This window comes from Muntiacus reevesi, chromosome 8 (assembly GCF_963930625.1).
Source record: "Muntiacus reevesi chromosome 8, mMunRee1.1, whole genome shotgun sequence".
NCBI classification, from domain to species: domain Eukaryota; kingdom Metazoa; phylum Chordata; class Mammalia; order Artiodactyla; family Cervidae; genus Muntiacus; species Muntiacus reevesi.
The window spans coordinates 73,207,628-73,231,001 of NC_089256.1; the positions used below are offsets into that span (position 1 = coordinate 73,207,628).

General features: G+C 43.8%; 1 protein-coding gene across 2 annotated transcripts in view; it reads left to right on the plus strand.

Moving 5' to 3' along the window:
• The window catches only part of TNIK (TRAF2 and NCK interacting kinase), a 391,768-nt gene that overhangs the window by 266,839 nt on the left and 101,555 nt on the right, over positions 1-23,374 (plus strand). For both annotated transcript variants that reach the window (XM_065943139.1, XM_065943140.1), the window contains exons 8-11: positions 8,671-8,725; positions 10,907-10,985; positions 17,863-18,038; positions 23,289-23,355. In XM_065943139.1, the coding sequence (XP_065799211.1) occupies positions 8,671-8,725; positions 10,907-10,985; positions 17,863-18,038; positions 23,289-23,355 (377 nt within the window). The remainder of the gene's footprint in view (positions 1-8,670; positions 8,726-10,906; positions 10,986-17,862; positions 18,039-23,288; positions 23,356-23,374) is intronic.

Sequence of the window (23,374 nt, forward strand, 5' to 3'; positions counted from 1 at the left end):
GACTGTTTAAATTGTTATTTTTTTTTTAACTTGAATTTCATTTCAGTTAGATGGGAGTTGCCGAGTGTTTTGTAGTCCTATGTATTTGTTGCTTTAACTTCCTACTCACTGACGGAAGTTCTCTGTGGGCAAGAGCCCATTCAATAGTTGAATAAAGACGGGCACAGCTGTCCACAGGGGTGCCACACAGCTGTCTGAACGATGAGATAGTGTGTATGTTGAAGTTGGGCAGATCCCAAGATACAGTGTGAGGCCCCCAAAGCAGCTTACAGAACACATCGTAGAGTCTCGTTCGCCCCTACCCAGTGGGTGAATGGCATGTGGATGGAGAGCTTAAACTTCTTTGTAACTTTTTATGTTGAAGTATAACTGATTAACAGTGTCGTGATAGTTTCAGGTGGACGGCAAAGGGACTCAGCCATACATATGCCTGTATCCGTTCTCTCCCGACTCCCCTCCTATCCGGCATGCCACTTAACACGGAGCAGAGTTAAGTCCTGCGTGTTCATTGGAAGGACTGATGCTGAAGCTGAAACTCCAATACTTTGGCCACCTCATGCGAAGAGTTGACTCATTGGAAAAGACCCTGATGCTGGGAGGGATTGGGGGCAGGGGGAGAAGGGGACGACAGCGGATGACATGGCTGGATGGCATCACCGACTCGATGGGCATGAGTTTGAGTAAACTCCAGGAGTTGGTGGTGGACAGGGAGGCCTGGTGTGCTGCGATTCATGGGGTCACAAAAAGTCAGACACAACTGAGCGACTGAACTGAACTGAGAGTTCCCTATGCTACACAGTAGGTCCTTGTTGGTTATTCATTATAAACAGAGCAGAATGTACATCTTAAACTTTTTATTTTATATATCTTTCTGTAACTGTTCTAGCTTTTTAAACCATAAACTGGTCATGCTTTTATAGTAACTTAGTCAAGTAAGAGAAGTATGGTGAAATGGTGTATCCCCTCAACCCCACCGCGCATCCACTGCCTGATCTGTGCTCATGTCGGCTGTTATCCACCTAAACTCTGAAACTTTGCACACAGATGCTATAGACCATTTAAAGACATAGATGTCTCCTGCAGGGCTTGGGTGAGTATTGTGCTCTGGCTGTAGAGCAAGTACTCATTCTCCTGTGTTACAGATAATTGGCTTTATTCAGACAGAATGAAAAGCACCCCTGAAGGTAAGAGGCTCAGCTGGAGAGAAAGCGAGCACTTGCCTAGTCAGGGAGCATCACCAAGGTGTATGCGATGTGCTTCATAAGAGGATGATCTTCACATTGCAGAGTGAGGTTTGCCTCTCACATGAGGCCTGACCTCTGTCTACTGAAATTTCAACAAAGCTCCCATCCCCATGTGGCAGGAAGAAAGGATGATACAGACACCAATGTTACTATTACTGGCAGAGACAAACTTCTATTCAACATATTCCTCGTGCTCCATGTTCACACCCACTTGTATAGGACTTTTTAGTCAGACATACTACCACCTCATCTAGGCTGTCAGTTGATCCCCAGGTGAAGAAAATAACATGTTCTTCCAATATTTTCCCTATGGTCACATTACAAATGTAGATGAACAAGGAATTCTGGGGGAAATGAGATTATGAGTAACTACCTCTAAAGAAGGCTGAGCACCAGAGAATTGATGCTTTCAATTTGTGGTGCTGGAGAAGACTCTTGAGAGTCCCTTGGACTGCAAGGAGAACAAACCAGCCAATCCTAAAGGAAATCAATCCTGGATATTCATTGGGAGACTTGATGCTGAAGCTAAAGCTCCAATACTTTGGCCACCTGATACAAAGAACTGACTCACCGGAAAAGACCCTGATGCTGGGAAAGATGGAAGGCAGGAGAAGAGGAGAGCAACAGAGGATGAGACAGTTGGATGGCATCACCCACTCAATGGACTTGAGTTTGAGCAAACTCTAGGAGATAGTAAAGGCCAGGGAAGCCTGGTGTGCTAAAGTCCATGGGGTCATGAAGAATCAGACATAACTGAGCAACTGAACAACCTCTGCTCAAATGGCCTCAGTTACCCTGATCTCACCACCTTGGTTCTGTTTATATATAATATAGTGTATGATGTAGGGCATGGCAGGCCTTTGAAGTTGGATAGGATTGGTTTAAAATGTAGACATCACTTCCTTGCACTGTATAACTTCAGGGAAGTTATTTAACCTTTCTGAGACTCTGTGGGAGTAACAATTGTATATTACAAGGCTATGTTAGAATAAAGTGAACTGACATATATAAAGGAATTAATTCAATACCTTTTGATAAGTAGTTAATGTATGATAGTTAATATTCATGTTTATGTTTCATATGAAGGTACTGCCATTTGGAGACATTTTGACCTAAAAAAAATCCCAGCAATATCATAGAATTTGAGTCACCTATTTGTACTATACACCTCTGCTTTTCTGCTTACATTGAGCCAGGATCTGCTTCTCTGCAACTTATACCTCTAGATTAAGTTGCTGCCCTTGGGGACCACATACAATAAATTCATTTTGCTTTTTCCAGGTGTACCATTTCCAAAAAGAGAATAAGTTGCATGTTGAAAGACTGATTTCTGATCTTCATTTAAAAAAAAAAAAAGACTGATTTCTTGGTCTTGCAAACCTTGGTCGACTCTACTGCACCAATTGCACCTGTTATGAAGCTCTTGTTTGTGAACTCTAGACCACCCTGCTAGCCTCTGCTCAGGGGTGATGGTGTCAGGACTCAGTTAATCCCATTTCTGCTTGGCCATGTCGGTAGATCGCAAGGCTGGAGGAGGAGCACACCTCTTCCTGTTTGCTTCCTCTAAGCTTCCTGTTTCCTCCTGTAACATCCCAGAAACCTCTGTGAGTACCAGGGCTCCTTGTCACTCGCTGGTTTGCTCGTTGAACTGCCAGTCACTGATAATTGGCCCTCAGAATTTGTCTGTGCCGGTATTTGTTAAGTACCCACGATGTGCACTGCCTTGTGTTAGGAACTTTGCATATATACCTTGTTTTTTAATTGTTACTATTTTTAACCTTTTTAAATTTATTTGGCTGCGTTGGGTCTTAGCTGTGGCACGTGGATCTTTCGTTGCAGTGCGCAGATCTCTAGTTGTGGCACGTGGCCTCAGTCGCTGCAGCAGGTGGACTTTGCTCTGAGGCATGTGGGATCTTCATTCCCCAACCAGGGGCCAACACATGCCCTGCACTGCAAGGCGGATTCCTAACCAGTGGACCACCAGGGACGTATCCTACATATCTTAACTGAATTCTCATATTAACCGTGCAAGATAGGTGTTCTATTCATGCTGCAAGTGAGGACATGGGTTCAGAGGGTCCAGGGGGGTCACCCCAGGTCTGCTCACTATACAACATGTGTTCTTTCTACCTCTCGGGACACACTGGGGCTCCTCTCCTGCCCGCCACCCCACCCCCACACCTGTCTCTTCTTGTGTGGCTGGTTCGGCCTTCTGAAAGCCCTCTTCACTTGTTGAGCAGTTCAGCCCCAAGAGGAATGGCCGCTTGTTATGTTCAAGTTCCTTTGTGCCAGCTGGCCCCCCACCAGCCAGAAGTTGTGTGCCTGCCTCTGCCTTCTTGGAGGCACTAGAATTTGTCTCTGTTCTGTTGGTGATGCACACCGCACTGAGCTATTAATCACACTGCCGGCCAGGCTGCACTGCACCTCTAGAATAATGAATGACCCAGCCCCTGCCAGAATGAGTCACACCACGGCCACGGAGGAAACTTATCTCTCTCTCCCAACTCTCTCCTCATCTTGTTTCTCCCTCTTGCCTCTCTCGTCTCCTGTGATCTGTCTTGCAGTTGTAATTGGAACATTTTCTCCCGTATTTAAGTTCTGAAGTGTCTCTGGGACTTGCTAATATATCCAAAGGCTTAAACAAGGCCCGTCAAGGACGTTTATTGCTTTCTAGCATGGGCAGTTAAGCATAGCTTACAAGCAGCTCTGGGTGTATATGGCCTGGAATATAAATGTTCCTTTCGGAATACAACAGAATCCCAGAAAGGAAAAAAAAAAAGAAAATGATCCTAATAATGATATCAAATGAAGGCTTAAAGAAGAAGTAATCTCTGGCCTGGTCACATGACAAAAGATGCACCAGAGTTGGGATGTTGTGATCTTTCGTTTGAAGGGGTTGTTTGGGGTGGGGCCGGGGGCGTTGGGGAAAGCGGCCAGAGAGAGAATCTGAGATGCTGTGTACTGAATGAAGGAAACGTCACTCTTTTCACTAACATCGCTCTTTCCACCTTCCTGCTTCTGGTGGGATAAAGGGAGAATCAACTAAAAACTGGGACCTCTGTTTTTCCTTACTATGGAAATATGCTTCCTCAAATCATTGCTCTGTACATATGATCACTGAGAAATGTTTGTAGCTGTACTTACGTCTCTTGTGTCACCAGAAGTCTGGAGGAAGGCAGGTGAGTGTTGATTGATGTCTTCAAACATGGACTCCCACCTTCCTGCCCTGTCATCCTTAATTTGTTGACTTATTGCCTCGTGGTTGCAAGATGGATGCTGTAACCCCAGATGGCATGTTTGTATTCAAGGCACCAAGAAGTGGGAAAGAGTTGTCAAGACACCAGCTGTATTTGTCATTTATTTCAGGAGAAGCAAAAGCTTTCCCAGAAGATGTTTGCCTGGGTCTCAGCAACCAGAACTAGGTCACTTCCTTGACTGCCATCCTTAGCTGAGGGAAATCTGGATACCAAGTTTAGCTTTCCTATGCTCTGAAATGGAGGCAGCAAGGGCAGTGCAGGTTGAAATGCTTGTTGGGTTAGCCAGCAAACAGTACTGGCCACACCCAATTCGAGGGAAGCCATAGAAGGCTAAACTGGGCAGACAAAGGCAGTCTTTCCTCACCGTAGAAGACAAGGAAATGATGAATTATTCTTGAGCCCACCATGTGCCAGGTTTTGTGTTAGCAGCATACCTACATACATGCATGTCACAATTGTCTGTTGTGTAGTGGAAAGCTGATCTCTGTGCGATCTTCTGGATGCACCTTAATTAGGAACCTGAACTTGAATCTGGGTCTGTCTGACTAATTCACACTGCCTCTAGGAAGTTGAGCACTGGTTTGGGATATGCCTCACTGAATCTCAACACTTTCATCTGAGTCACTGGCACTTTAAGTTACCTGTAGACAAAGGAGGAATCTGAAGCAATTATTTTATGGGTCCCTAATAAGTTTTTTAAAGTGAGTTATTAGGTTCTTACATTGTGATGACAGTGTTAAATAAAGAACTAGCCTGGGAGTCAGGAGACCCAGCTCTGATTAAAACCTGGTGCTCAGTTGCTCTGTGATCTTAAGTCATTTTATCTCCTCTGTGAAATGAAAAGTTGGACTAAATGATCTACAAAAGGTCTAAGGGACTTTCCTGGAGATCCAGTGGTTGAGACTCTGCATTCTGCAGAGGGCAGAGGTTCGATCCCTGGTCGAGGAACTAAGATCCCACATGATGTGTGAACAAAAACAAACAAACAAAACCATCCTTCTACAGACGGTCTAGCCTTAAGACCCTTAGGTTTTGCTCCTTTCTCTCCTGTGTCTATTCACTCAACAGGTATTTATGAAGTGCCTACTATGTGCCAGGCACTGTTCTAATACTATGTGCCAGTCAACAAAGCAAACACTCCCTGCCCTTGTGGACTTCGTGATCCAAGTGTCTGTGTTGTGGGCAGGGGACACGAACAGTGAACAAAAAGCATCATAAATTAGTGATGAATCAATTACACAGTTGTCAGAAGGTGATCAGTTCTCTGGGGAACAGAAGTGGGAAAGGGGGAGGAGTCTGGCCATGCTGGGAGAGAGGTTGGGTGGTCCTCACTAAGAGCAGAGCACCTGAGCAAAGACTTCCGTGGAGGGGAGAGAGTCAGTCCACACATAATTGATTAGGTTCAGTGCCGCAGGCAGAGGGAATATCTGGAGCAAAAACCCTAAGGTAGGAGTTTGCATGAGTTTTCTGAGCATCTTCTTCGCCTGTCTGAAGACTACCCTGGAACTTTTCTCATCCCAGTTCCATCACTTCCTTTCAGCTGTGTTGGCTTTCAAACCAGTTCAAGCTTCCTAGACTGGAAAGCCATTTAATTTGACTTTGCTATGGCAGGTGGGGACAGAGAGCGCAGCCACCGCCTTCGTATTTGCATCTCGGTTCACACTGCACAAACACTCGCTTTCCCAAAATGCTGGATAGGTGGCAGGAGAACCGCCTAGGCCTGGAGTCTTATCAGAACAGCCCAATCCATCCGCCATCTCCAGACTGTTTTTTCTGTTTTCTGTTGAATGCCTCCCGTGCAGTGAGTGAGTCAGGGTTTTCGTCATGTCCCCCAGTGATTGTCTGCGTCAGTGAACTATCATGTTCCGGTACAGGAGAGCCGTGTGTTTATCTTTACAGTTGCTGCTCTTGAGCCAGCCTGTGATGGGTGGGCTGCGCTTTCCCCATTAGCTCCAAAACGAACCTCAGTGAGCAAGACCAGCAGCCTGTGGGAAGATTTAGCCACTTGCCAGGCTCTGCCACTCTTGTGTGTGTGTGTGTGTGTGTGTGTGTGTGTGTGTGTGTGTGTGTCTTCAGTGACACATTTGAATGTACCTTGAAATGGAACAAAGAAAGGATGATAAATGATGTTCTCTGCAGAGGTGTTCTTAGAATCTGTGGCTAGTGGTTTTGTGCAGCTGCATTGTTATCCCCAAATGGACTGAGAATTTGTAACATTTATGTGGACAGGTTGCTGGGCTCGTGAGTTAAAAAATCCCTTCTTGGTCCTAGCGCGGGGTTAGAATGTGTCCCCAGCCACCTGCTCTAAGGTAGATCACATTTTAGGCAAGAGTCTAGATCCCCTTGAAAGCCCTGTTCAGGTTGTATGGGCCTCAGTTCAAATACTGAACAGGCCTGGGTGTCGCCCAGAGGATATTGAGAAGTTTAGTTGTAGGGAATGGCTCGGGGAGGAGTTCATAGTTCTCTTCCAGTTGTTCTCCTTGACGTGTGACTTTGACATTTGCTTGGTGGGAATAGCAAGGGAACTTAACTTTGATCTCTGAAATCTTGTGAGGTTACAGGTGAGAATTTGGAATGATGTACAAAATGCAGCGTATATTTAAAAAGAAGGGGAGTGTGAGAGTCTTCATCAGGATTGTGAACCATTGAACCAAGTGTACGTGTGTTTTCTTAGCAGTCTTTTTGGCATTTCCTGACTTGATTTTCCCTTCTCTTGATGTGCTTCCCTTCTATGCGCTATTTAGAAACAGCTGAGCGATGGGCACAGAGTGGGGGAGAAGCATATTGCTCAAGATTGCATAGGTCGAGGTGGAGGCGTTAGCCCAGAAAATTCTGATAAGAGCATGAAAGTTAATCTGAGAATAAGAAAGACAATAAGAGTATAGGATTTCTATTTTGCATATGTGTCTACTTACCGGGTAAAAATATATGGTAATATTGTTCATTCATTTAACAAATATATCGAGCACCCACTATGGTGGCCAGCTCTATTCTAAGCACTGAGATACAGCAGTGAAGTGAAGTGAAGTGAAGTCGCACAATCGTGTCCGACTCTTTGCGACCCCATGGACTGTAGCCCACCAGGCTCCTCCATCCATGGGATTTTCCAGGCGAGAGTACTGGAGTGGGTTGCCATTTCCTTCTCCAGAGATACAGCAGTAGACAACACTAAACAAAAGCTTCCCCATCCTCATCTTGTTTGATTAAATGATATGAATTGCTGGGCTTTTTTGTAGGTTAAAAACAAATGACTATAAATACTCTATGATCTAGCATCTACTATATGGTCCAGCCATTCCACTCTTAGGTCTTTACTTAAAAGAAACAAGAACATACATCCATACAAAGGCTTGCACGTGAGTATTTGTAGCAGCTTTATTTCTCATGGCCTTGAGTTGTTTCCACAACTCAAATGTCCATCAACAAGTGAATGAATAAACATATTGTAGCATCTGTATCGGTACAATGGAGCACTACTCGGCGGTAAGAAGGGCTGAAGTCCTAATACGCAAGGCAACGTGGATGGACCTTAAGTACATCATGTTAAGCGAAAGGAACCAGGAGATTTCATCTTATACAAAGCTTTAGAAGATACCAACTAATCCACAGTAACAAAAAGCAGATCAGTGGGTGCCTTGGAACAGGAACTGGGGTAGGGGCCAGAAGGGCAGGAAATGGAGATTACAAAGGGACAATGAGACCTTTTGGGGAGATGAATGTGTTTGCTGCTTTGACTGTGCTGATGGTTTCACAGGTGTCCTTGAACACCAAACAACTGGTGTTCTGAACACCAAATACTCAACTGGTACACTTTGAGTATGTGCAATTAATTACTTGACAGTTTTATTTCAGTGAAGGTGTTAAAAACAGTCAAACAGCAGCAGTTTCTTGTGGTTCAATCAGTAGGGAAATTTTAGTGATGAATTAATGTTTGAAACCTCCTATTTGTTTTTCGTACATGTATGGAAAACTCACCATGTGTCAGGCACCATGAAAGGTATTATCAGTGAAGAGCAAATAAGGCTGTTTTTGATTGAAGCATAGTCGGTTTGAAAAGAGATGGCTGGACAGCTCTCCCATCGGCAGTTCTGAAGCAGCTAGCTGGTGTAGCCCCGTGATCCTTTATTGACTGCATTTACCCATGCTTCTGCGCTTTCCTTGTTTTTCAGAGTGACTTGTGGTCTCTGGGAATCACCGCTATCGAGATGGCAGAAGGTGCTCCCCGTAAGTACCTTCCTCTGGGTGAAATCTGTTGCTGGCCTGCCCTGCAGGTACGGATGCTTCCTTGCCAGTAGCTTTACTTCTGCTACACCGAGCCCTGCGTGGACTCAAGCTGGCATACTGAGAAAGCAGAGTCATCCAGATCAACCAGGAATCCATTCATTTCACAGTGGCATGAGGATTTGTATTTATGAGGGGAGACCAGAAAGGAGAGGAGAGCAGACTCTGAGAAGTCTTGTCTGTCTTATATACTCAGTGTATAGTCTGTTCTTCAACTGCTCTTCACCTGTAGTCAAACTGAGACCAAACCACAGAGTGTAAACACCAACATTTCAGAAAGTCAAAGCTGATTTTCAGGCATGGGTTATCGGAACACTTGCACTCGGTTGCTCTCATTCCTGTTAAAATACTAATGGTTAGGTCGTTAGATTTCCGTGCTTATTTGAGACAGAGTGGGCACGGCTCTGGCTGCCCGAAGAACCTCTCCAGTTCCTGGGAATCTGGAGCATTGGCCCTACCGAGACCCTCCCCAGCTGCATGGTCATCATGAGCATGTGCCTCCGAGACTCCATTCAGGAAGTGTAACTGACCAGGGATGGCTGCCACGATGGCTGCTCCCAAGGGCCACTCCCCTCCTGTGACCGAGCATGGCAGGGACATAAGGCAGACCATTTCCTGGAAGACAGGGGCTCCTTGGAGGGCAGCTTTCACGCCTCAGTTTCCCTCCTTGATTTCCTTAGACTGCAGGACAGCCTAGCACCCTTCCACCTACTTTTTCTCCCTCTCACCTTCACTGCCATCAGACTTCATAGCAATCTGACAACTCTCCCAGCCTTCCCTGGCTCCTTCACTCCTTCCTTTCAGGCAGGAATTTCCTCCAGTGATATTTTCTCATATTTAATATCACCTTAATGTCTTGTTTTTCGGAAGACCTGGACCAAAACAGGCCCCACGTTAGTATGACAGGTCATTGTGCTCATATGACTTTTTACCCTCAAGTTATCGTGGTTTTCTTACTTCTCACTCCAAAATTAGTAGAATTCACCTGTAGCATGACTGGAGCGTTTGTTGACCACATTTCCCTTATCCACAATGCTTGTAGGCATTTATGAATCAGAAAGATAATCTTGGCAGTCTTGAAACTATATCATCATGCTTAATGAGCAGTTACTGCCTGTGTGCTCAGTCATGTCCGACTCTTTGGGAGCCCATGGACTGTAGCCTGCCAGGCTCCTCTGTCCATGGGATGCCCCAGGCAAGAATACTGGAGTGGGTTGCCATTTCCTCATCCAGGGATCTTCCCAACCCAGGGATCGAACTCACATTTCCTGCATCTGTTTCCTTAGCAGGTGGATTCTTTGCCACTGAGCCACCTGAGAAGCCCCTAATGAGTAGTAGGAGGGAGCTAAAAATAAGCTTTCTCCCAGCAAAATCCTTTAGCTTTGGGGGAGAATGTGTTCTTATTCTAGGCAGAAAAGATATTCCCAGATGTTTGAAGAGTAAACTAGTGAAATATTCTGATTGAATATAATGTGAGTGTTTTTACTATAAATGATAATGTCGTCTTTACAATGTGAGATATTTTTATGAGTCTTCTACCAGACTTCTTTGCCTTAATCCTCTGGTCTTCCTGGGGCCATTGAACAAAACCCATCATGAAAAGCCTGAAAGCCATTCAAGGTATTTATCAATACAGAGAGAACGGTGTTTTGGTCTAATGCTTTATACTCCAAAAACCCATGTATTAATATTAATAGATAACACTGCATTTGGGGACGCCTTCAGTGTATAAGAGATGTACCATGGATTATTTGGGATTTTACTAATTAAAAATAACTTACTGTCTCCATTGTAGTTGTTACCTGGATGTTGTTTACTTGGAGTCTTAGATGGTTATTTTTAGCAAAGCAAAGGTTGTTGAGCCTTTGACTTGTTTTCCTTAAAAATGAAGTGCAAGTAGACACGTTAACAATCTCTAGTTGAAAGGTGTTAGATTTTATGAGACTCCTGTAATCCGTCTCATTTAACGCTCACCACAGGGAAACTTTGTGATCTCCTGACTCTGCTCACTGGTCATGCCTGGACTCAGGAAGCTGTTTGGCAGCATTATCGGCACAGAAAGGACGGGCGTGGCCCGGGTTTGGCCCCCTAACCTGAGCTGGCCCTTGTTTTGGTCTCTTGCAGCCCTGTGTGACATGCACCCCATGAGGGCTCTCTTCCTCATCCCCCGGAACCCAGCACCTCGGCTGAAGTCTAAGAAGTGGTGAGTTTGGTCTTCAGTCTTCTGCAGATCTAATGTCAAGAGTTTCTGCATTTCCGTTTGGAATGAGCTCAGATCTTTAGGTCCTGCTAACAGGATTAGTTGAATATGTACTAAGACTTGTGAGTGATTTTCTGTATGCTGTTATTCATCTTAAAGTACATATTAAGGACCTGCTATTTGCACAGTGAGTCCTTATTCATTAGGAGGAGATATTAGCTAAAGTGGGTAGCGGAACCCAAGAAGTAACATGGAAACACTTTGATTTATCACTCAGAATAATATCTTTCCCAGCAGTGCAGAACATCTCATCAGAACGGGTGGTAGTTTAGAGTCAGCCCATTAGATTGGCTGACTTTTCTTCTGTTCCTTAAGGCATTAATTCCCTAAATGTATATACACACTTGGTACTATGTGAGGTGATTTCATGCTCTGTGCATGAACATTTATAATTTTTGTTTTTGCTATTGCTTGCTCTTTATGACAGGTGATACTGGCTGCTTCTTTGTGGCAGTGATCTAACCTTTCCATTTAATAAACTGATTCACATAAAAAGTGACTTAAAGAAAAATACTAAGTGAATACTTGCATGGATGATGAAGGGTATGGTAAAAATTATATTGTTAGTGTCTGATTGACTGGAGTTTGTAAACAGAGTTCTACAGATTAGACCAGGATTTGAACTTTTGGCTTTTTTGTGCACCAGAGTCTTTGTATCTTATTCTGGAGCAAAAATTCATTGCTTCTTCCCTTCTCCCTGTGGATAATGGTGTATCTTCCTTGATACATTCTTAATTCTGATTCCCTTTGCCCTGGGGCCAATTCCTGGACCACTTAAGACCACCTATCCTTTTCTACATACCTTCTAGGCAGTTTTTTTTTTTTTCCTTCTAGGCAGTTTTAAGCATGAAGGGACAAGACCCTTCTGCCTTTTCTCATATCGCTTCATGATCAGGTCCTCATGTTTCCCACACACCCACCCACAGTTTCCCCCTCCACTGTACAAAAGCAATCTTATTTAATACCCTTATCCAGGAATGACATAGTGACCCTGGCAGAACAAGAGAAAGGCATACTGCACAGAGAGAGGGAAAAGAAACAGCCGGAATAGATGACAGCCTCAGAGTTAGTTGCCAAGGGCTGCATGGGGAGAGAGTGAGGGTTGCTATTGGTAACAAGGAGGCAGAGCATCCCTCCTCCTCTCTCCAGAGGGTCGCCGTGGTGTGAGACATCACTGTCTCCCCAGCAACAGCTTTCCATTGGGTACCACACAGCACATGATCCACAGGTGCCCATAGGCTCTGCTTCCTCCCTTCTCCCTGGAACAGGCTCCCAGAAAGGGGCTGGCTCAGTTCTGGAAGATCCTTGGAAACCTCAGGGACACTGTGAGGCTCTCCGCGAGCTTTCTGTTTGTCCTTCATGCCACGCCTCCCAGGAAGGTTGGGAGGGGCTGCTGCGTCCGGTGGGCTTCACCCACCCGGTCCCCTCCCTGCCTCCTCTGCCTTCACTGATACTAGACAGGTGCTCCTAGCTCCACCACAGAGGACAAACTGACCATCCGTACCTGTGCTGTTTGCCCAGCGTGGTGTGGCCACGCATTGCAGTTCAGAAATATTTGTGTTCATTGCCAGCTTTAAAAAAAAACTGGCAATTGAGCAGTCCATGGAGACTTCTGGCCTTTTTTTTTCCCCACAAAGGTGCAGCCACGCTGCCCTGCCCAAGCATTCCTGCTCCCTTTTAGGGTGAGCCCTTATGCTTCTGCCCCCGTCACCGCCTCTTCCGACCCAGAAGCTGGAATCCCTTGGTTACCACACTGGTCCTGTCTTCTTAGCCCTGCTCTGCAGCGCCCTTCTGTGTGACCCGTCTGGGCCCCAGGACTGACCAGCCCCCACGCTACAGTTTCCTAGTTCGTTGACCTTGTTCCAACAGGAGCCACCCTGCATTGACCTTGCCTGAGAAGTACAGACTTGAGGGGAAATATAGGCTGACTTCTCTGCTTCAGAACTTTGGCGATGAGAGCTAATTTTATAATGCTGCAGGGAGCTGGATCAGTCCAGGCTGCCTTCGTCTCACCAGCCTCCTTGCACTCCCTTGCGTGGCTCAGAGTGAGAGCCAGCTATGAGAAGGGATGCCACATGCCAGGTAGCGGTTGGGAAAATGACGTGGCTATTTGAGAGCCAGTGCTGGAAACAAAAGACCTGGTAAAATACACTTTCTCAGTCAGAACCCAGCCGTTATAAAGATGGCCGTGCAGCCCCCAGCCACAGGATACTTGGTGGGGCTCGAATTTCTCTACACTAGAATTCCAGTTTTTAAATGAAAATATTTAGGCACTTCAGAGTACTTGTATTGAACGACCAGGTTCAGAGTGATTTAAAATAGGTTAGGGTTTGGGAGGAAATAAAATATTTCTATTTTCCTTTTCCTTTTTCCCCTTATCACCCACCAAAACAAAAAAAACTCTAAAATGTTCTTTTGTATCTACCTATTCTCTACTTTAATGAGTTATCAGTTGAAATGCACTATTCCCAGTGTATATTCCAACATATGACCAAAGGGGGCACCATTGTGGCAGAGACAGCCATGAACTCTCCATTATAAGCATTCAGCTGAGGATCATTTCCAAGGAATTGACTGAATCTACAACGTACAAGGCATACAAGGCATATGTATGTTGTAGTCTCAGCAATATATTTGTGTGTGTGTGTGTGTGTATTTAAAATATATATAAATTTAAGATATATATAAAAACTTGATTTTACTGAATTCAGGATTCTTTAAATTCTATAGTGCTTTATAATTTTCAAAAGTTTCACACACCTGATTTCATATAATCCCCTAATGACCTTTATTTTCTTAGCCACAACCCTGCTGGACAGATGCTGTGTGTCCTCATATTATGGATGAGAGTCTGAGGCTTAGGTGGGTTATGGTCCTTGCCCAAGGCTGGGGCCTCTGAAGAAGGATGGGGATGACTTTGTTCCTGTAAAAGGTGGCCAGTCTTGTCCTCTTCGCATGCCCTTTAAATGTGAAGATTCCACACAGGCAAAGCCGTGTTCAGCTGAGCTCATTGGAGAGGTCGTAACTGCTTATCTCTGGGAAGAGGGATAAGATTCCTGGTTTAAACCACTCATGCTCCAGATGGAGACTGGAGGCCCGATGAGGTTGTGTCTTATCCTGAGTCCCAGGCTCACAGCAGCCTGGAACCCCAGCCTGCTGCTTTTACTCCAGAGCTTCCAGCCATTTCTCTTATTTTATGAAACTACAGTTCCGATTCCTGCTGAGTCTTCTGGCACTTTTGTTTTAGAAATAATAGTGCTTTTTTAGGGGTGCAGGGAGCTCTCAATGAAATAATAATAATAGAAAATATCAGAAAATAGTTCAAATAGGCTAAATTTATTATTAGTAGTGTGACTTTGGACTTTATTAAAATCAAAACAAAAATTACTAGAGTCTTTTAAAATCAGCATTTTTTGTAGTCTTCTTGGAGATAACAATCCTGCTCACTCTTGCTGCTAATGCATCCAATACTAATAAGCATAAAGTAATTCTGTTAAAGAATTCTATACTATTCAGTTCAACATGAGTTGGGAAAAACACTATCACAATTCCACTCTTAGCCCTCAAGGCAGATCCTACTGTCTGTTCTTTAAGCCTGGTGATGGTCAGAGATGGTGGGACATTGTCATCAATAGTCAAAGTATTAATAATAATAATAGCATTTGTGATGTCACAGGCACAGTTCTAAGTATTTTACATGAAGTAACTCATTTATTTATCACAGCAGTCTTTTGAGATAAGTGCTAACAGTATCCCCATTTGCAGCCAGGGAAACTGAGATACAGAAAAGTTAAGTAATATGCCCAAAATCACACAGTTAGTAAATGATAGAACCTGAAGTAGAGAAAAAGGATAGTTCTAGGCAAGTGGAAATTTTAAAGATCAAATTGCCTTTAGGGAGTCTGAAGATTACCAGAAACTTTTAGCCCAAGCAGTTATAGTGATTAATGTAATGATCGTTCAGACATTTTTAACACCTCCAAGGACAGAGAAGCCTGGCAAGCTGCAGTTCCTGGGTTCACCAGAGTCTGACACGACTTAGCAACTAAGCAACAACAACAACACAATTTAACATATAAACAGGAAAATCTGAGAAGATAAAGTGCTCAGTGACACTGGTATTAGAAGAACTAGTGTCTCAGACTGTAAGCACCAATCACTGTCTTTATCTCTCCACGCCAAACCTTGGGAAATTAGTATTGCTAATCTCAGGCTTTTTAAAAAAGTGACAGAGCTGAATTAGAGGCAACTAAGACTAAAACAATAAAGGTATAGAAATGTGCTTTAAACCCACTAGGCCTCTCTGCAAAGAATCAGGTGATACTTAATGTAGGTTAATTTTTTTTTATTTTTAATTAAATGTGTGATTAAGCATATTGATTCTTTGGGCACACTAACTTACATGGAGACAGTGCATCTTTGAAGATTTGTTGTAAGTAAGCATTATTTTCTCTTCAAGCAGAACCGCTTGCAGAGGACGTGGGGTAAACTGCCAGCTTTGTAATTTCGCACATCTTGGATCATCCTCTGGGCCCAAAGATATTCTCTGGAGTGTATCATGAGATTCCTTCCCACCAGGAGACATACTGGAAAAAAGACTGCTATAGCTATTTCCATTAAACTCCCTGAACACACTCCCATCCTGGAGATGTCTCTGGCTTTTGTGAGCCGTTAGGATCGGGGAAGGGAATGTACAGTCTATTAAGTCTAGCTCTCTTTTTAAATTAGGTGTGATTTCTTTTATTTATCATCCCCTAATGAACAGTCGAGCACTTTATAAAGAACAAACCCTTTCTTCCATGTTTTCTAATAGAAAAAAGAGAACTTCCATTTGCATTCTCGTGAATATTTAATAGCTTTCTGTCTTTATTTGATTTTGTTTTCATCTTTCTAATACTGATTTTCTTACCTAGAAGTGTACAGCCTGGAGTGTGTCCATTTCTTTATGAAGGTTAACCTTATTCTCTTCAGTTTATTGCTTAACACAGTCCATTGTTTCATTATGGGTTGTTTTTGTTTTGTTTTTTTTTTTGCAAAGTCCCTCCTTAGTTGCTATCACATTAGTGCCTCCACAAATTAATCTGATGGATAGAAAGAAAGTATATGAAATAATACCTTCTCTCTAAGCCTTCCTGTCTGTCCCTGACAAGCACAGATTTGAAGGTAGCCACACTACAGCTCTTAGGTGGAATATTTACCTGATACCATTTATGCATCCACTTGTTTGTCTGATATATAGTCTGTTCATGATACAAAAATGGCTCAGGCACATCCCAGCTCTGGGGAGAATTTCCGGGGTCCAGGAGGCAGGGATACGGGCTGAAGGACTTAGAGAGAGATACTTAGAATGTCCATCCTGTGGTTACTCTGTCTGATCCTTAGTTTTGCCAACCCTGATTCATCCTGAGCTGACCCTCAGGTGATTTTTACTTCTATGTTAAATAATTTAAAAGCTTGAACATCACCCAGAATGTTAAGGAGGGAAAAAAAATACCAGTAATTCAGTATTTTAAACATGGAGTAAGGTGAAAAACTGCTTTGACTTGGGCAGAAGTGGAGAATGGCACAGTGCCCGCTGACCCCTGAGCTTGGAAGAACACGCTCACCATTGTGTTCTGTGTGATGAGGACACCTTTCAGGCTAGAAGGTTATACATAGGACCTGCTGAGAAACTTGGGAAAGCTTTACTGCGGAGATTTGCTTCTGTAACTCCCCAGTGATCCACAGGAGGGCGACAGAGAGCATAGAATGGCTCATTCCTGATCAAGGTGAGAAGAGTTAAGGAGGGTGTGCAGGCTCCCCCAAAGTCTCCTAGAGTGATGTGCCTTGCTGACAGTGGGGCACCTAGGAAAGGCATGCTATAGAATCGTGAGCTTAATTACTTATGATGCTGGACAGTTTCTTGGAACGTTCAGCCGGAACAGGCATGCCCAACTCATGAATCATAGCTCAAGTCATCATTAATTTCTACCACGCTGTGGACTCGTGCCCTTATCGCTGCTATCTCTCACTGGCTCTCCCTTGCCCCTGTGCGTCCCTGGCTCAGGGTTCATCTGAGGAGATGGTACCTCTCTAGAAGGAGATAAATTTCTTCTGGGTATGAACTTAGTCCCTTGAAGTTAAGTTTCCAAGTCCGTGGATCCATAGCAGACATTCACATACATCCTGTTCTTGCTCACTGAAAAGCAAAGTCCAAAAGTGATCCTGAAATTGCCGGTTAAAAAAATTTTGCCTAAAATTTCATTTTACTATGTGAGAATCTTGTTCATTTCTACAAATTGTCCCCTTTACCTATCCAACCCTAGTGTTACTATTTCCAGCTTGCATTTCCTGCCTTACTTAGACAGCTCACCTTGGTGTCCCCTGACATATAGTATGCTCAATCTCAGCTTTGGTTTTTCACTGATTCCTACCTCCTTGGACTGTCCTTTCCCAAGAGTGATTTTTTTTATCCTAATTCTTTAAGGCCCAGCTCTGGTTCCCTCATTCCAACAGACCTTCCAGGAATGATTTTTATCGGGGTCTTTCTCTTACTGGTGCCTGTCAGTCTTTGGTGTGATCTGATGTATAAACTGTGCAAAAATGCCTTCATGATGTAACTGCCATACACCGCCTGAGTTGTGTGTTGGTGGCAAGGATGCCTTTGAACCCCATTGTGCTTTATAAAGAGCTAGATGTACTCTGTGACTGGTTGATCTCTATGTAGCTGATTGGACCTATTTTGTTGTTTATGTTGTTGTCCTAGTATTTCAGAAAAATGTAAGTTTCCTTTTCTTTGGATTGTCCTTTTATCCATGGATTCATCTCTTCTGTTTGTCAGGTCAAAAAAATTCCAGTCATTTATTGAGAGCTGCTTGGTAAAGAACCACAGCCAGCGACCAGCAACAGAACAACTGATGAAGCATCCATTTATACGAGACCAACCTAATGAACGACAGGTCCGCATTCAGCTCAAGGACCATATCGATAGAACAAAGAAGAAGCGAGGAGAGAAAGGTGAGATGCACACTTTTATTTCAGCGAGGGAAACAAAAGACCAAGTGTCATGGGCCCTTGGTGTGTTTGGAGGGACCGTGGGGGTTTCAGATAGCCTGCCTTGTTCTTTAGTGTGAGGACTGCCTCAGAGATCACAGCCTGTGGGCATCACTAGGGGCAGGCTGCTGGAATGGAATCTTTCATGAAAGAACAGAACTGCAAGAAATATTACCTTTTCCAGGCAGTGAACAAAAAGTCATGTTGAGTGATACTATGAAGTGGTTTAATACGACAAGTGATTTTCTTAATTCAAATGAATATTCACGTTTCAAAGGCAAAATCTACAGAAGACAGCAACCTTTAAAAAAAAAACACCCATCTAATTGACATTTTTTTCAGTACTGGCACTCTTCACCATTTAAGTTTTTGTGCTCTGAGGCTCATTTTTAATTTAGGTGTTTGGAAGTCAGAAGGAATTTTATTGTAGTCACAGGAATTTTAAAAAGGTTGCCAGGCTGCTATACAGAACATTGCGTTTTCCCTTTTGTTTTACAGATTCAAAAACTCATTTTTCTTAGGGCTCTATCTGTTGTCCCACCCTGTCTTTTCACTGCATTACTGGAATAGGCATGAGTCCAACTTGGGGTCCTGGGACTGCCTGCAAGTTGTTTGAATAGAGACTTGGAATTCCTTAACTAGCGTCCTGTCCAAGGTGAACTCACCTGGTCTGGGGCGGGTTTTATGACTTGGTTGGATGGGGCAGTAGGGGAGGTTGAGGATGGGAACGAAAGGGGGAGAATACGGAGAAGAGATGGGGCGAGAGCTCCCTGGTGTTGGCAGGAAGGGGAAGCTGGTGGGGCTGACAGTGAGGCGGAAGTTCCGGCCTGATGAAGTGAGCGCTGAGCCTGGCTGGGGAGGTCCATGGCAATGCACTTGTCTGCACTTCTGTCCTCTCCACCTTTCTCCTCTGCTCTTCATGATCCAGAGGGAGCCGAGGAGGGTGGTGGGCAGCAAAGAACAGAGGGCGCCCTCCTTTGGTAGTAAGTCCCCTACTTACAAACGAGTTCTGTTCTGAGAGCCTCTCCCTAAGTCTGATTTGTTCATAAGTCCCACAAAGTGAGCCTGGGTACCCAACTACCACAATCCACTACGTAGTACTGTACTGTAATAGGTTCATAATAACTTTCCACACAAATAATATGTACATTAAAAAAGCAAGCACAAAAAAGAAAGAAAACATTTTTAATCTGACAGTACAGTACCTTGAAAAGTACAGTGGTACAGTACAGCTGCTGGCATACTGGAGCTGGCATGCATGTTACATCTTTGAAAGTTCACAGCTGTATTTGAATTTCTCTTCTTTGTCTCTACAGCTAATATCTGTCACATGGCAAAGTATGAGCAGGGTCCTAGGGGTGGGCGGTGAGCAGTGTAAGAGTCAGGACGGGGCAGAGGTAAGATCAGCAAAGGCTAAGGGGACAAGGAGAAATCCTCAGTGAACATTTCAAGGAAAGTTCCTTCTTTGCAGTCAGCCTCCGGGACTCAGGAGAACATGTGATCAGGTTAGACTCAGGCGCAGGAGATTTTGGGACTAGGCCAAAAAGGAGACGTATCTCCAGCTCTTAGTGGGTGGAGAGGGATGATATGTTAATGAGAACCCAAGGAGCTGGGAGGGCTGTGCAAGATGCACAAACTAGGCATAGAGAGAAATAGATGAGTTGAGGTTAAAAAGTGCCAGGACCGATTTTTCAACTGCTCCTTATTAATAGTGGTCTTGGGCCACTCCATGAGGTCAGAATTTTAAAGGGAATAGTTTAGAGCAGTGTGTCAGACATGCAGCCCATTAAAGGCCAGCTTTCCTAAAAAGAAAATTTATTCTCCTATACATATGTAGATTAGGTTAAGTACTTAGACTCTTGTTTTCACACTCAAATTCTGAGTTCAAATTCTGCTTCCACCCCTTAGTTATGTGAACTCCACCCCTGTTTTCTCATCTTTAAAATAGGAATGGGGGTATAGTAATAATTACTATTGTCTGGCATTTTTGCAAAGATTAAATGAGATAATGCATGTAAAATGCTTACTACAACTTCTGGCACGTAGATGTACTCAATAAATATAAGCTATGTGAAGAGTTGATTGATTAGAAAAGACCCTAATGCTGGGAGAGATTGAGGGCAGTAGGAGAAGTGGGTGGCAGAGATTGAGATGGTTGGATAGCATCATTGACTCAATGGACATGAGTTTGAACAAACTCTGAGAGATAGTAAAGGACAGGGAAGCCTGGCATGCTGCAGTCCATGGGGTCGCAGAGTTGGACACAATTGAGCGACTGAACAGCAAACGCTTATTTAGAAAATTCTTTATTGACATAACTTTGCAGTAGTATTTAGGGTTACTTTCTGAGATCTTGTGACCTCTTTGCCTCTGAACTCTAAGAATGGATAAAGCGTATTCCTTGAGTTATTTGCACATTTTGGGAGCACAGACTCTGGACTGGGACTCAGAACTCAGCATCCTGTGAAAGCAAACTATTTTTAATGTGTTCCTTCTCTGCAGAGTAGAAGAGTAAGATTCCTGGTAGTAGGCATATTCAAGAATTGCATGGTGAGTTAAGGAACTTAATTCTATTTAAGCTTAAGAGATACCAACAGCCTTTTTCTGTCTGCTCCCCAAGAAAGAGTATTGCCCAAATGAGACTTCCTCCCAGTACTTGATTTGATAAGTGACTTAATTTGCTCCTTCTAGTACTTTTTCATTCTCTTAGTGTCTCCAAGACCGGTTTGGGGAAGAATCAAAAATTTTAATGTGCATTGTTTGTGATTTCTTAACCTGATACTTGGGCTTTCCTGGTAGCTCAGGGGTAAAGAATCCGCCTGCAGTGCAGGAGCTGCAAGAGATGGTTCTGTCCCTGGGTTGGGAAGATCCCCTGGAGGAGGGTGGAGCAACACACTCCAGTATTCTTGCCTGAAGAATCCCATGGACAGAGGAGCCTGGTAGGCTATACAGTTCATAGGGTCGCAGAGTGGGACATGACTGAAGCAACTTAGCATGCACGAACAACCTGATACTATTTTTTCCTCAAGATATGTTGAGACATGCTAATTTAAGACAGCAGTGCAAAAGCAATCATGCTGGATTCTGGTGAAGTATTACAGGTGAGGAATCTGACAGAAGTTTCACCCTATTGAAGAGAAATAATTAGATTAATTGTGTACTTCTGTTTCTTGCTTTAATTTACTTTAATATATAAAATTTATGCAGTTTACTTTGAATTCTCTGTTCCTTTGTTTCAGGAAAGTTTGGAATATTAAACTTTCAATGTGGAACTTTGACATACTTTATGAAGGGTCTTTACATTTTGGTGGAATAATATTTTTTTAAAAAATGACCTGAAAGCTTCATACATACCTAAACATGTAAAGCTAATTTTTATATGATTTTTAAAAATACACTTGAAGTCACCATGCTATGACTTCCTTTCGGCATCACTTATGGAGTAGGATGAAAAGCAAAGTGTGTTAATGATCAAATTCCATAGTTCTTATCTTGTGACTACTGCCTCCTGGTGGTAGCATAAGCAAATTGCAGTTTCAGTTGCTTTTCAGGGACACAAATGTCTTCAAAGTTGTAATTACTAACCCACAGCTATCAACAGATGATAGCCCTGTGACAACCTCCCTTACTTAAAATGAAAAGCTCCTCCATAAGGCTCCCCACTGCCCACAGAAAAGCCTCAGCATGTTAAAGATCAGCAAGTCACATCAGACCTGCTGGCCTTTCTCACTCCATCTGCTTTCTCACACCAAACACCCAGAAACCAATGTTTCCTGAACATTCATGCACTGTAGTACTGTCATCCTAACTCAGGTAGTTATGTTGCTTAGAATGCTCCTTTTCCAGCCACTTTCAGCTTCCATCTGCCTGTAAAGGGGCTACTGACCTTCCAAGGTCCAGCCTATTTCCTCCCCAAAGACCTGGCTGTTCCTTCCCCATTTTGACCCATGGACTTAGCTGCTTTTTCCGCTAATACCTAAATCCAAATCTCAGATTTATTAGTCATATTACTTAGCTGCTTATAATCTCAGTACCTTTGCTTGCAAAATGGGTATCATGTTAAAGGATCGTTATGAGAAGTAGATGAGAGAACATAAGTAATCTAGCATAGTGATCAGCATGGGTGATACCCAATAAAAATTAGTTCTTTTTCTTCATAATCATGGTGACTCTGATTATTTATCTCTCCATCTTGACCATCAGGTTCTAATCTCCTCCAAAGCAGAGACTCAATCTTATTCACTATTGCATGTTAACTTGCTTAACATATTTGTGAATTAAACAAATGTCCCCAGTGGGTCAATAAAAACACATTTAACCCTATGTTTTTAGTCACACATGCTATCAAAAATTTCTTTCTGTTCTTGAGATATCAAAAGGCAATTTGTGAGTCCAGGTAAATTATAGTAAAATTTCTACTTTAAAAAAAATTATTATTACTGTCAGTAAGTTAGCAGTGGCCCGGATTGGGTTGCTGCTGCTGCAGCTGCTAAGTTGCTTCAGTCGTATGCGACTCTGTGCGGCCCCATAGACGGCAGCCCACCAGGCTCCCCCGTCCCTGGGATTCTCCAGGCAAGAACACTGGAGTGGGTTTCCATTTCCTCCTCCAAAGCATGAAAGTGAAAAGTGAAAGTGAAGTTGCTCAATCGTGTCCGACTCTTCTCGATCCTGCCACCCATGGGATTTCCCAGGCAAGAGTACTGGAGTGGGGTGCCATTGCCTTCTCCAGTGCATTAAAGTGAAAAGTAAAGGTGAAGTTGCTCAATCGTATCTGACTCTTTGCGACCCCATGGACTGCAGCCTACCAGGCTCCTCTGTCCATGGGATTTCCCAGGCAAGAGTGCTGGAGTGAGGTGCCATTGCCTTCTCTGCCGGATTGGGTTGGGTGCTTCTATAATGGAAGTTAACAGGAACTGAGAAGTTCTGCTTCAGCTTCTTGTCTTCACTTGCATGTGAATGCTGGGCTTTAAGGAGAGAGCCTAGAGTTGGCTGGGGCAGTCTCAGATGTTAATTCCATGCACTTGAATCCAGCTGGTGAGTATTGTTGGACCACAAGTCAGGAGCCCTGGAGCCTGCCCCAGGTCAGCATTTAGGACAGCCCTCAGGGCCTCGGTTTACTTGTGCAGAAAGGTTTACTTGTGCAGAAAATGAAGGGTGGGCTTTCCTGAGCTGCAGCGCCTTTTGTGCACTGACCTTCCGTGGGTCTCTCTTTAGATGAGACGGAGTATGAGTACAGCGGGAGTGAGGAAGAAGAAGAGGAGAATGACTCCGGAGAGCCCAGGTAGGCAAACAAGAGCCTC